We start from the raw sequence: 13,202 nt of genomic DNA on the forward strand, positions 1-13,202 counted from the left end.
CTGATCCGATACCAAGTAAAATTCAGGGTGGTATCGACGATACTGAACCGATACTTTGTACAAAAACTTATTTTATTTATTTTATCTCAAATTTTAGCGTCATCATGATTACAGGACATCAGACTACTTGTTCTTATCACACAATAAAGCTGAATTCATCATGGCTCCTTCAAGTTCAATAATTGCTATGTCCTCTGCCTCATGTAATTAGGAGCTGGTGTGTAGGAGCCATTTTTCTTATTTCCCTGTCTTTTACCACTAGAGGGTTGTATTTCATTTTATGTACTGGTTATGGCAGAGGTAGGTACGGGGTTATTTAAGGTCAAGGGTAATTCTGTCCAGGTGTTGCTGATGAGAAGGGGCAAACCATTTCCTACTGTGCTTAGTCTACTTACTTGTTGTCTATGTTTAAATGGAAATTTAAATGGACGTTGCAAAGGAAATAAATGTACTCTTAGGACCCCTCCTTGATTCAGAGTCTTTCCCTTTTGACGTAAATGGCCTCCTTGACTCTGGTCTCAAACCAGCGTTCCTCCCTGTCCAGGATGTGTACCTGTGTTCCTGGAGGACAGGCGGGTCCATGGACCAGTCCACAGCTGAAGACCGTACTTGGGTTCAACTTCCAGTGAAACTGAGGCTACAGCTCAGGAAAATAGAAGATTGAAAAATGCTGCCTGGTCTAATGGGTCTCAATCTCTGCAACGTTCAGCTTTCAGAATTTGTCTTAAACAGCATAAAAGCATGGATCCATCCCACCTTGTATGAGGAAAACGTTGATGAACTTTGAGCAAATGAAACCACAACTTTAAAAAATTCCCAAAATTAATTGTTTGGACATCTTAAAACACAAAATCATAAGTTTTAATACCTACAACAAGTTTAAGGAAAAATAAAAGATTTTAAAGATCTTTCAACCTTTTTTCTCAAATTTAAAACAACAGATGGCACTTACATGCATCTTTTATGGGATTGTCTAAAAATATCTAAATTCTCTGCATCAACAAGAAAATGAACTTGATACTAAACTGTAAGATCTGTAAAGATCCGGGTCAATTCTTACCACAGCTGCTGCCTCTGAATAAAAATCTGGATAAAAAGAGATCCACGTTATTAAATAAGCTTATGTTTAATGTTACAAGGAAATTTTTAATAACTTTCAGGTCAGATTTTTAATAAGCTGCAGGAACCCTGTTCAGTGTGAGTGGAGAACAGCCAAGTCTCCTCCTCTGATAAACCTCCATATGTGCCACTGAAAACAGTTCATCTGACTGTAAACATGTTTCCATTTGTCACTTCAGTCTTTACTCTGAAATACAGGAAATGAAATCACAGCTCAAACTTCTTCATCCAACTGCTGGAACAAAGCGAACCACTCGACATGAACACTAAAGCAGAACAGTTTAGAAACCTTAAAATGAGACTAGAGAACCATTTTCATTAATAGTTGCCTCATCAGATCTTTACAGGAGATTCAATCTGAACTCTGTGGAGCCTGATCTCATAAGTTTTGAGTCTGACCTTGAAACCAGAAGAGGATCTTTCTGTCTCTTCATATTCACTGTGATTCCAGCCCTGAGTGATCACACTGATGTTTGCACAGAGCAGATAATTTAGTGAATGTTTTGGCACATTGGTAACAGTGAAACAGTTTATTATTAACGTGGGATCGTTTGTGTTCGGAGTATGAACTGAGATTCCTGAAGCTCTTGTCACACTGGTCACAGCTGTAGTTTCCTTCAATGTGTGTACGTTCATGACGGCTCCGAGGATCTGATCGTGAGAAGCTTTTGTCACAGTGTCTGCAATTGTATGGTTTCTCTCCTGTGTGGACTCGTTTGTGTGTTTTAAGGTGACCTGCAGTAATGAAAGATGACCCACACTGATCACAGACGTACTTTTTAACCTCACTGTGAATGAGTTCATGTTGTTTTAATCCACTTGATGTGGTGAAGCTTCTCCCACATTCTTTGCAGTAGTTGCAGTTTTTCAGTTTGTCTCCAGTGTGTTTACATTGATGTGTTTTTAGGGTCTTTTGCCAACTGAAAGTTTTTCCACAAAAGTCACAACGAAAGTCTTTCCCACCACCACAGTGATGACAGGGTTGAGAACTGGATCCATCTGTGTCGCTCTGCTCCTAAACAAAGACACAAAGACAGTGTAAGTCAGTCATTCAACATTTTTTATCCTGAACGTCGCCTGAAATAAAGAGCATCTCTGCAGAAGTCCAATTACATTTTACTGATTCAGTTAAAAAACTCAGTTTACTGGGCTGCAATAACTACAATACTACCACCATAATACTACAGTAATACTTGTTTCATGTTACAGCAACATGTGACTGACACTAAAGTACTTCTTTGCTAATATTTGCATGGTACCAACACAGTGTTAAACTACTAATGTAATACTGCAGTAAAACTAATTTAATACTGCATTAATAACACTGTAACTGTGCAGTTATAACACTCAGCTGACTGGGACACAGGAATAACACTACTACCCCCATGACACTGCAATTATAATATTAAATTAGTATTTTTTAACACTAATGTCTAAGAGTACTAAAGTTATAAATAAGCATTGATACTACTGCTACAATACTACAATACCATTATTATAGCTGCTTTTCCATGCAGTGGAAATGCTAACATGCTAACACAGCTTAATGAGCAGAGTTGTTCCAAACAGTCAGGCTAAAATGACAAGATAAACATAAAAATACATACCTCACAGTAACTGCACTTGTAGAGTCTCTTTCTGGTGTGGATCTGTTGATGATGCCTCAGGTAATGTGGAGACTTAAAAGTCTTCTCACACAGGTCACATTTATAAGGTCTCTCCTCAGTGTGGGTAAACATGTGTTGTTGTAACTGTGCGTCTGTAGCAAAGTATTTGCCACACTGTTCACAGCAGTACACATCATGTCCGGTGTGAATGCGTAGGTGTGTATTTCGGTTCCCTGTCCGGCTGAAGCTTTTTCCACAAATGTCACAGCTGTATGCCTTAATTCCAGAGTGGGTAACTAGATGCTTCTGTAAGCTGCTACTTTGAGTAAAAGCTCTGCCACACTGATCACAGCTGTACGCTTTAACTCCACTGTGGATGAGTTGGTGTCTTTTTAGGGAACCCTTCAAGGAAAAAGACTTTCCACACAAGTCACAGCTGAACGGTCTCTCTCCAGTGTGGATGACCTGATGACGTTTTAGTGAATCCTTCGAAGTAAAACCCATCCCACACTCGTCACAGGTGTATGTTTTCTCTCCCTTTCTTCTGTGAGGTTTGTCGGCCTCCTGAGAGCGCTGACTTCTCGCTCCATGTTGGTCCTGCAGTGACAGAGATACAAACAGAGACAGTGAGTGAAATGCATTCGTGGAAAAAACTGAACCTTCAAACTTCCTCAGTTAACACTAGTTTTAAACCTGAAGGTGGAGTGTGGCACCAAACACCTTAAAGGTCTCTTATCCCCACCTGCTGGTAGTAGTAACACATTACATCAGTGTGTTGCTGGCATGCAACTTTGTTTTCATAAAATGAAATTGCTGGCTAAGATTTGTACATGTCTACATCTTTCCTATTATAAATGCCGACAGCTCCTGAACTGAATATAACCTCCTGGAATGTTCGAGGGTTGAATAAACTGGTTAAACTGAAACAAGTTATGAATCGAATTAGACAAATTAAAGCCCAAGTAATATTTCTACCAGAGACCCACCTAACTGCTGATAACGTTGTTAGAGTAAGGAGACGTTGACCGGGTCATGTTTTTCATGCTTCATATAATTCTCAATCCAGAGGCATAATTACACTAATTCATAACTCAGTACCATTTGTTAACACTATTAGTGATAGTTATGGCAGATATCTTATTGTTCAATGTGAGATAGCCTCACTCAAATTGAACTTGGTTAATATTTATGGATGCAATAATGACAATCCATCATTTTTTAGAAATCTTTTTTTGTCCCTTGCACCACTTTTGGGATATCTCGTTATTGGGGGAGATTTTAACTGCACGCTTTATCCTAGTGTTGATAAATCAAGTGGGGTCGATTCAGCTCATAAGCAGTCTAGAAAGGAAATACTACAATTTATGACTGAACTTAATTTATTTGATGTTTGGAGAAATATGCACCCAGATAAGATTACTTTTTCCTGCTACTCTAGCACTTATGGCACTTTTTCCAGAATTGACTATTTCTTACTTTCTGCATCTTTGATACCCATGGTAACTAAATCCTGGTATGATAGTATTGTCATATCAGATCACTCTACCGTTTCGCTTCAACTAAATTTACCTAACTTACCATTATTTACCACTAGATGGCGACTGCAATCTTTCTGGTTAAAGGATCCAGAATTCTTAGAATACATTGGAAAGCAAATAGATTATTACTTTGCTCATAACACTACTCAAACTACGGCGACTATAAAATGGGAGGCCTTTAAAGCTTTCCTGAGAGGGCAAATGATCAGTTTTACAAGCTTTAAACATAAAGCATCTAGGATGGAACTGGTTCTTTTGGAGAAAAAGATAAAAGATATTGAGGAAGAGATATTTATATCCAAATCTAATGCTCCAATTCTAGAGTTAAATAAACTCAGAGCTAAATTTAATATTTTGTCATTAAATAAAGCTACTAAACGTTTACTAAGACTGAAACAGTCATATTATGAACAGGGTGAAAAAGCATGTAAAATACTGGCTTGGCGTATTAAACAGGCCCAGGCTGAAAGAACAATAAACTCTATAATTACAGATGAAGGACAGATCACAGCTGACCCTAAACATAGTAATGATTCTTTTTGTATTTTTTATAAACAGCTATACAAAACTGAACATTTAAAGTCATTTTCATCAAAACAAAAATTTTTTTGGGATCAGCTGCATTTTCCTAGACTACCAGAAAACGACATGGATGAACTAGAGCTTTATATAACAGTAGAAGAAATTACTAATGCTATAAGGAACATGAAAGGGGGTAAAACTCCTGGACCTGACGCAATACCAATAGAAATAGTTAAAATATTTAAAGATAAATTAATCCGGCCTTTATTGGATATGTATCAGGAATCATTTGAATCTGGGTCTCTCCCCCCTTCACTTAATGTTGCAACAATTACTTTGCTACTGAAACCTAATAAGCCAGCAACACATTGTAGTTCTTATAGACCAATTTCACTGTTGAATTATGATTACAAGATACTTTCCAAACTATTAGCTATGAGATTAGAGACACTTTTGCCTAAAATGATTCATTCAGACCAGAATGGCTTTATCCAGGGGAGGCAGGGGTTTCACAATATACGGAGGGTCATGAATATCATTTATGAGAAAAAAGAGACCAGAGACAATGTGTTAATCTCAATGGATGCGGAAAAAGCCTTCGACCGGATCGAATGGCCATTCTTATTTGAAGTTTTGGAAAAGTTTGGTATTGGAAATAGATTTTTTAAATGGATTCAATTGATATACTCCAACCCCCAAGCAGAGATTTTAACTAATGGTCTTTTTTCCGCACCATTCAGATTATATCGTGGAACTAGACAAGAGTGCCCCTTGTCGCCTCTCTTGTTCACTTTGGCAATTGATGCTCTTGCAATGGCAATCCGGAATCATAAAAACATATCAGGAATTAAAGTAGGCAATGTTGACCACCGTATTGCCCTATATGCAGATGATGTGATCCTGTTCTGCACTAATTTAAACAAATCAATACCATCCATATTAAGTCTCATTAACACATTTAGTACATTTTCGGGGTATAAAATAAATTTTGATAAATCCGAAATATTACTTTTGAATAAAAATGAACGACAAAATCCTCCAATCAATACTCCCTTTCTGCTATCTGAACATGGGTTTACTTATCTGGGTGTGAAATTAACTCACTCAATTGAAAATATTCTGGCATCCAATTATAATTCCTTAACGACGTCAGTTACTACACTTCTAAACAGATGGATGAAACTACCTATATCTTTAATTGGTCGTATTAATATACTAAAAATGTCCATTTTGCCAAAATATCTTTACCTTTTTCAATCAATACCTCTCTCTCCACCAAACTCTTTCTTCTTAGATTTGCAAAAACTATTCCGAAACTTTATTTGGAATAACAGAAGACCAAGACTCAGAATCTCATTATTATACCTTCCTTATGAAAGAGGGGGTTTACAACTTTCAAATTTAAAGTGGTACTTCTGGGCTGCTCAAATCAGAGCGGCAATGTTTTATTTTGTTAATGAGCAAATTCCAGTGTGGGTTTCTATGGAGTCTACAGAAATCAAAATTCCCCCTAACTTATATCTTTACTCAGCCGACAGGAAGACACTAAATAAGCAAACTAAGAACCCCTTTTTAAAAAAACACTATAATGATCTGGTTTGAAATACATAACTACTTGGGAGAAATGTTACAACTGTCTAGGTTTACTCCGATATTTGGAAATAACAACTTTCTTCCTGGTAGGGCGGATGCAGGTTTCAAATTTTGGTTTGATCAAGGTATAAGAAAAGTGTCTGATATATTTAGGAATAATACGCTTATGTCTTTTGAACAACTTAGAAGTACTTTTTCTATTCCTGTTAAGCATTTTTTTTTAAATTTCTTCAAGTAAGAAATTTTATCTTAACCACACAAGGTAACAGCTTAGAAATCCCCACCTACTCCTCTCTAGAGAACACAGTTATAAAGCATCTAAATGGGAGAGGCCAAGTTTCTGCATTGTACAAATTATTTATGGAAAATTCCAAAGAATCAACACAGTCTATTTTAGAGGCTTGGAGGAATGATTTGCAAACGGATATATCTGATGATGAGTGGTATAAATCATGCTCCTTGGCCCAGAGTAGGGCTGGGCCATATCATACCGTTCACGGTAATACCGGTATAATGTCGGGCAACGATAAGAAAATGAAATATCGCGATAGAATATGGGTAAAACGCGCATGCGCAGTGCCTTTGTTTTCATACGCACATGGCGGAAAAAGCATGGCGGCAACACAGAATGAGAAGGGCGAAAGTGGATCGGTGAATGAAACAGATGAACCAGAATTGGTTTGTAAAAATGCTGCAACTTCAGTGGTGTGGAACTGGTTTAGCTTTCGTCCGTCAGATACACAACAAAGCACTATTTTTGGTAGCGCATGCTAGCGGGCCGTCGTTTTTTGGAAAATACGGCACACTTAAAATCAATCCTTTGATTTTTCTGAAAATCGACAGTGCCCCTTATAATCCCGTGTGCCTTATGTATGAATTCTGGTTGTGTTTACTGACCTCGAAACGATTTTATGTGGTACAGGGCGCTGGAAAATCTGTCAAATGTTTTAGTACGACTTTGCTAAGCTACGAAGCCGCACCGCTTAATGGATTGTCGGAGCATTACGGCTATCGTAGGCAGGAGCCTCGCGCGGAGTGATACGTACTGTGCTTCAACATAATATTACCGTATTGTGTGCGTATAACCTCTTTTTAAGTTTTGTGGATATTATACATGGTTATGCTGAGGATATGTCGGCCAATTTCCACTGGAAATGCCTTTTGGTTAAACTGTCAGCAAGGATTTTGCATTTGCACTGTTAAATCTTTATATAACTTTAATGCACATAAAAAAACAGCTGCTTGTTTAAGTGAAAATACCTTGATTTTTTTTTTTTTTTTTTTTGCACTAATAAAGTTGTGGAGTTGTAAAGTATTTTGTCTAGTGTCAATTATATCGCCAGTTATATCGTCATTGCAAATTTTCAAATGTATATCGTGATAAATATTTTTGGTCATATCGCCCTGCTCTAGCCCAGAGTCAGACAATTAATGTGCAATCTCGAATACTTCAATATAAATGAAGACAAGATAATATCTTACTCTGTCAAAAATGCATTATTTTAATTCAAACATCCCAGACACCTGTATTAAGTGTGGAGTGGACAGGGGCACTTTATTTCACTGTATATGGGAGTGTCCACATGTGAAAATCTTTTGGGAAAAGGTAATAAATCTGTTGAATCAAATTATTGGTGATGTGATTCCACTTCATCCTAAAATATGTATTTTAAATATATACCCGAATAATTTTGTACCTGCTGCAAACAATAGAGCTCTGTTAACGATTGGACTTTTGGAAGCCAAGCGGTGTATTGCTATGTGTTGGAAAAATCAAAAAATATGTGGACTATCTCAATGGCTTAATGGACTGACATCTATACTATCTATGGAGAAAATAACTTATGCATTAAGAAATAAACTGGACAAGTTTTAGGCTATATGGTCAAAATTCTACAACTTTCTGGAGAACGGCAACGTATACACTGTGGACTTAACAGCCTGAAACTCTAACTTGATTTGTATATCTGTCCTTCCCTTTTGTTATGGTTTGTTTTGTTTTTGTTTCTATTACTACCGTATGTTGTTTCTGTTGTTGTTGTGGTTTTGTTTTTATTTATTTATTTATTTTATTTTACTTTTTTTATACTTTATTATTATCTATTTATTTATTTATTTATTTTAATGCTCACGGTGCACCATGTAAAACTGGTTAAAACTAATAAATAAATGTTAAAAAAAAAAAAAATTGCTGGCTAAAGGTCCAGCTGCTGCACATCACAGGAAGAGAAATATATATATTATCCTGAAACATGCTGCAAAACAATCTGAGGCAGACTAACTGTGTTATTTAAAGACTGCATGAAGATCCTCTGCAGGTTAGTTTGCTGAACTGTGATGGATTTAAAGTAAAGAACAGTGTGTGACTGGTGCACAGTGACTGTGGTGCTCATGTCAGAGTTAGATTACATCAAGTGTAGCAGAGATTCATTTAAACTGAAGCTCATGATGCTGACATTCATTCACTGAGTTCCACCTTCATACCAACAGTATAGTGTCTAATATAAAGACAGTGTACTGTCAGTGTAGAGGATGGAAATCAGCCAGGACAGCTCATGAAACATCTGCTGACATCTGGTTGAATTCAGTTGTGTACATCCACAGAGAGCAGCAGGTCAGCTGATCACAGCCTGTACTTTAAGAAAATCTACTGGAGCTCTCAATAGAAATTATTGTGAGCTGTGATTCTTTTCCCCACGCTGAGCCACTACAGCTGATTTTAGGGTTCCCACCTGCTCAATCCCACTTTAACCTCTTCCCTGCTCATGTTCCTGTTTAGAGGCAAAGTCACCCTCTACAGTGTAGGCAACAGAAAATACACATATGTTTTATTTTCCTTCATTTTCTACTTAACTGATTCAAACAGAGTACCTTTATTAGAAATAAATAGTTTGTACCTCATTTACTAATCTTATTTTATTATTACATTAATAAAGCACAAGGTTCAGTTAGCTTTGGATAAAAAAAATGTGGTAAAAATGTTCATCAAGGAGCTACTTTTACTTTCTTACTCTGATTACATTTCAGAGCCCGTACTTTTTCACTGTTACTTAAGTAAAGAAGTTGAATGAATACTTTTACTGAAGTGTTTTTTAAACACTAACATCTGTACTTCTACTTAAGTATAGAATGTAGTTTTGCCTCCTCTGATAATTTCTATAATATTATTTATATCAGTGATGGCCAAATGAAGCTTTCTGAAACACTGAAGCTTGTATTGAAAAAGGTTCATTACTCAAAGCTTTTCAACACAGTCATATAACAGGTTGGGAGTATGAGAGTTTTAGATGTGACTGATTATTTGGTGAAACTGTGATATTTTCCTCACCTTCTGTGTTGAGCTCATTGTTTCCTCTGTAGTGACTCAGCTGAGTCCAGATGGCTGAAAATGTTCCTCTGCTGCTCTGTCAGACTCTTCTCCTCCTGCTGATCAGCTGGGACACAAAACAGATCTTTGTTAGGCTCCACACTGCACTGAAGAGTCAAAGTGTCTCATATGTTCATCTGACAACACAAAGTACAAATTTCACTCTGATTGGTTGTAGAAATCTTGTGAGACGTGTTGTGCTGCAAAGTGAGGAAACTCTCTCACTCACTTATACTTCAGGAGGAACTTTGTGACATTGGCTCTAATATTCTAAGCAGCCCTTTACTATGACAGGGCCAGAAAGTCATATTTGAAGGTTTGGGAGAAGGACCATGTTAAAGGTGGATTGGGGTTTATACACTTTGTTATGATACAGGTAAGGCTGTAAGAGCCTGAGAAGGTGTCCTGAATGAACCTCTAAAACCAGTTTTCAGCTAACGACTCTGCTTCAGTCTGGAAAACAGCAACTACAAGTTTAAGGACTCCATCAACAATTCACACCCAGCCAACAGCCTGAACAGCTCCTCCTGTGGTTTCCACAAACAGGGACAGACCTGTTACTCCCCCACCCCACACTTTCAACTCCTTCAGCCCCCCAGTCCCACCACTTCCACCATTCCCCAACAACCACTGATTAAAGCTCATTGATCAAATGCTGTGATTGTCGCGACTCACTCACTGTGAACGGTAATCATGGCCATTGATTAACGAGCTTTGATCAGTGGTTTCAGTGCTTTCCTTCCTGCTTTGACTGCAGCTGTGTTTGACACAGGAAGACATTATTACATTCTTCACGATTATACTTTATTCTTTTTGGGGGAAGTGCAGCTTTAAACCTTCAAATGATTCAAGTCAACCCAACAAATCAATCTGAATGATCACAAGAGGGAAAAACTTCTGTAGATAAAATAAAATAAAACCCAACATTCAATCCACAACATGATTAAAAACAAGATTTCACCAAATCACCAAGAGCTGCACATTAACCAGCACAATATATTTTTATTCTCTGTGCTTTCAAATATGAACACTGTTTACTTTCATCTCTGTTTCATTAGTTTTTGTTAACATCTTCCTGTGCATCACTTTACAGCAGCCAGACTCATTAAAATGAGACTTTGTAGGAGTTCACTTCCTCTCATTTGTTCATCCACAGTTGCTGGACAATAAAGTTTATTGTGACCCTGATACTGCAGCAGATCGCTCTCATCCATTTCCTGTTATCACTTCAAATAGAAATGAGGCTGTAGAGGTTTGGTGCATGCAGAAAAACAGCTGCAGGGACAATGAAAAGACTTTTCTGCTCCAACTTTCTGCCAGCAAACGCTCAACTTCTCCCAGCATGCTGAGCTAATGATTAGTTGGTGTTTTTCTCCAAACACTCTCTCACTCTTCTCTCAACGTGTTCACAATAAACTGTGAACAGACACCAAGGAGAGCAGCAGAAGACCTCATTCAGGAGCTAAACTCAACATGAACTGAACTCACAGTAAAGTTAGCTCGGTGCTTACCTTTAGATGAGCCCACAAACCGAGAGAAACTCCGTGATGAAGCTGGAACTCTTTCCAAAACACAGGAAACAGATCAGGGAGCAGAGACTGTTACGGGTTCGAAATTGAGGACGAGAGTAAAACAATGATGGTCCAGAAGAGGTCGGTCAAACAATTGATTTTAATGAATGCACGCAGCGTGGAGAGGTGCAAACTGCAAAACATCAGTTGTACATCTCTACCCAAAATACACTCTAGATTACTTTTATCCCATCAGGGTATTGTAACGCCCCCTCTTGCGTTTACAGTCACATAATTTGCATGTACAGAACATCCATGTATTTTAAGAGATAACTGCAGACACAGAAGTTCCCCATCCATCCAAATATGGTGAAGATCTCAGGCCTTTGAGGTCCCCATGGACTGGACATCCTTTCGTCACCTGTAACTAAGCAAACTCAAATACCACAAGAAGCTGAATACATTCAGGCCTTTGCTCAGCTACTATTTTACTGTAACAATATACTCAGGCTCTGAGTTATGATATATATATATTAACTCAATCATTTTAAAGTAGTTATAACTGCACCTGTAATAAACATGTTAATATTTGATTATGATAACCCCTATAATATAACTTATAACATAATGCCAGCAGCTTCAATAAACACTTTGATGAAATGATAATTAATGTAATGTTAAGGATGATGGTTAGATACAGTTCAGCAGTGACCTAATTTCTTTAAATATTACAAGACCCACGTGGTTCACGCTGATCTCATCTACGATCCAGGAGACAAGGGTGGGCAGATCGATGCAGATATTTCATTTCATTTCATTTATTTATTTTTATTTCACACTTGGTACAACAGTTCAAACAAACCAACCACACTTTCTATCAATAAAGCACTACAACCATGTGTGAAAAGGAGCAGGAAGAAGAAAATATTCTTATTAAACCCTGCCCCCTATCTACAATCCAACTTATATTACAAGTGGGCACCAAAAATCAGGGAACAAACTAACATTAACATTTATCTACGGTCTCAACCCAAACCAAACAACAAATTTACAATCAGAATATACAAATTTACAATCAGAATATACCACTCCACATAGTAACAAGGAGAAAAATATTAAAATAAATAAAGCAAAAAATTATAATGGACCCTTTTTCAATGAACTCCATTTTCATTCACATTCTTCATATTGAGTTATCGTTTTAAGCATGTAACACTTTTTAAAACAATGTAAATTTATACAATTTTTTAAATTATAATGAAGAGAGTTCCACAGTCGAATACCCCTAACCGTTGGACTCTAATTAATCTTTGTGTAGTCCTAGCTAACTGATGCTTAAAATAAAATTTCCTTCTGCTATCTTCTCCCCCTGAACACAATAAAAATACTCTTTGTAACTTAAAGGGCAAAATATTATTTTTAGCTTTAAACATAATTAATAGTGTCCGTAATTTCACTAAATCTCCTAATTTTAATAATTTCGATTTTATAAATAATTTATTTGTATGTTCTCTATATTTAACATTATGAATCATTCGTATCACTTTCTTCTGTAATAAGTTTAGAGGTTTTATAGTATTCTCATATGTATTCCCCCAGACTTCAATACAGTAACTAAAATATGACAAAAAACAATGAAAAATATAAAATGCGCATTGTTTTATAGTCTAATAAATCTCTTACATTTCCCAAAATATAAATGTTTTTAACCATCTTCTTTCTAATATACTCAATATGTGATTTCCACGTCAAATTTTCATCTACTATTACACCAAAAAACGAAATTCAGTAACTCTTTCAATCAGTTCTCCATCAATGGACATAATGACTTCATCCTCCTTTACACGATTGCCAAATATCATGAATTTCGTTTTTGTCCGATTCAAAGATAATTTATTTACATCAAACCATAATTTTTAGTATTCTGATTCTTAATGTTTTAGGA

The 13,202-nt window shown here is 36.8% G+C and overlaps 1 protein-coding gene across 2 annotated transcripts; it reads right to left on the minus strand.

Annotated features, from left to right (window-relative positions):
• Positions 1 to 1,054: 1,054 nt before the first annotated feature.
• LOC134634977 (zinc finger protein 135-like) lies at positions 1,055 to 10,218 on the minus strand. Of its 2 annotated transcripts, none has more exons than XM_063484493.1 (3): positions 9,708 to 10,218; positions 2,727 to 3,323; positions 1,055 to 2,131 (listed from the first exon to the last, which is right to left on the minus strand). In XM_063484493.1, the coding sequence occupies exons 1-3, from the start codon at positions 9,723 to 9,725 to the stop codon at positions 1,556 to 1,558; spliced, it is 1,191 nt and encodes a 396-aa protein (XP_063340563.1). In that variant the 5' UTR covers positions 9,726 to 10,218; the 3' UTR covers positions 1,055 to 1,555. The 2 variants fall into 2 exon arrangements, with proteins under 2 accessions (XP_063340563.1, XP_063340562.1); XM_063484492.1 differs by having other exon boundaries at positions 1,055 to 2,134.
• Positions 10,219 to 13,202: the final 2,984 nt, after the last annotated feature.

The sequence above is a fragment of the Pelmatolapia mariae genome, linkage group LG9 (genome assembly GCF_036321145.2).
Source record: "Pelmatolapia mariae isolate MD_Pm_ZW linkage group LG9, Pm_UMD_F_2, whole genome shotgun sequence".
NCBI lineage: Eukaryota > Metazoa > Chordata > Actinopteri > Cichliformes > Cichlidae > Pelmatolapia > Pelmatolapia mariae.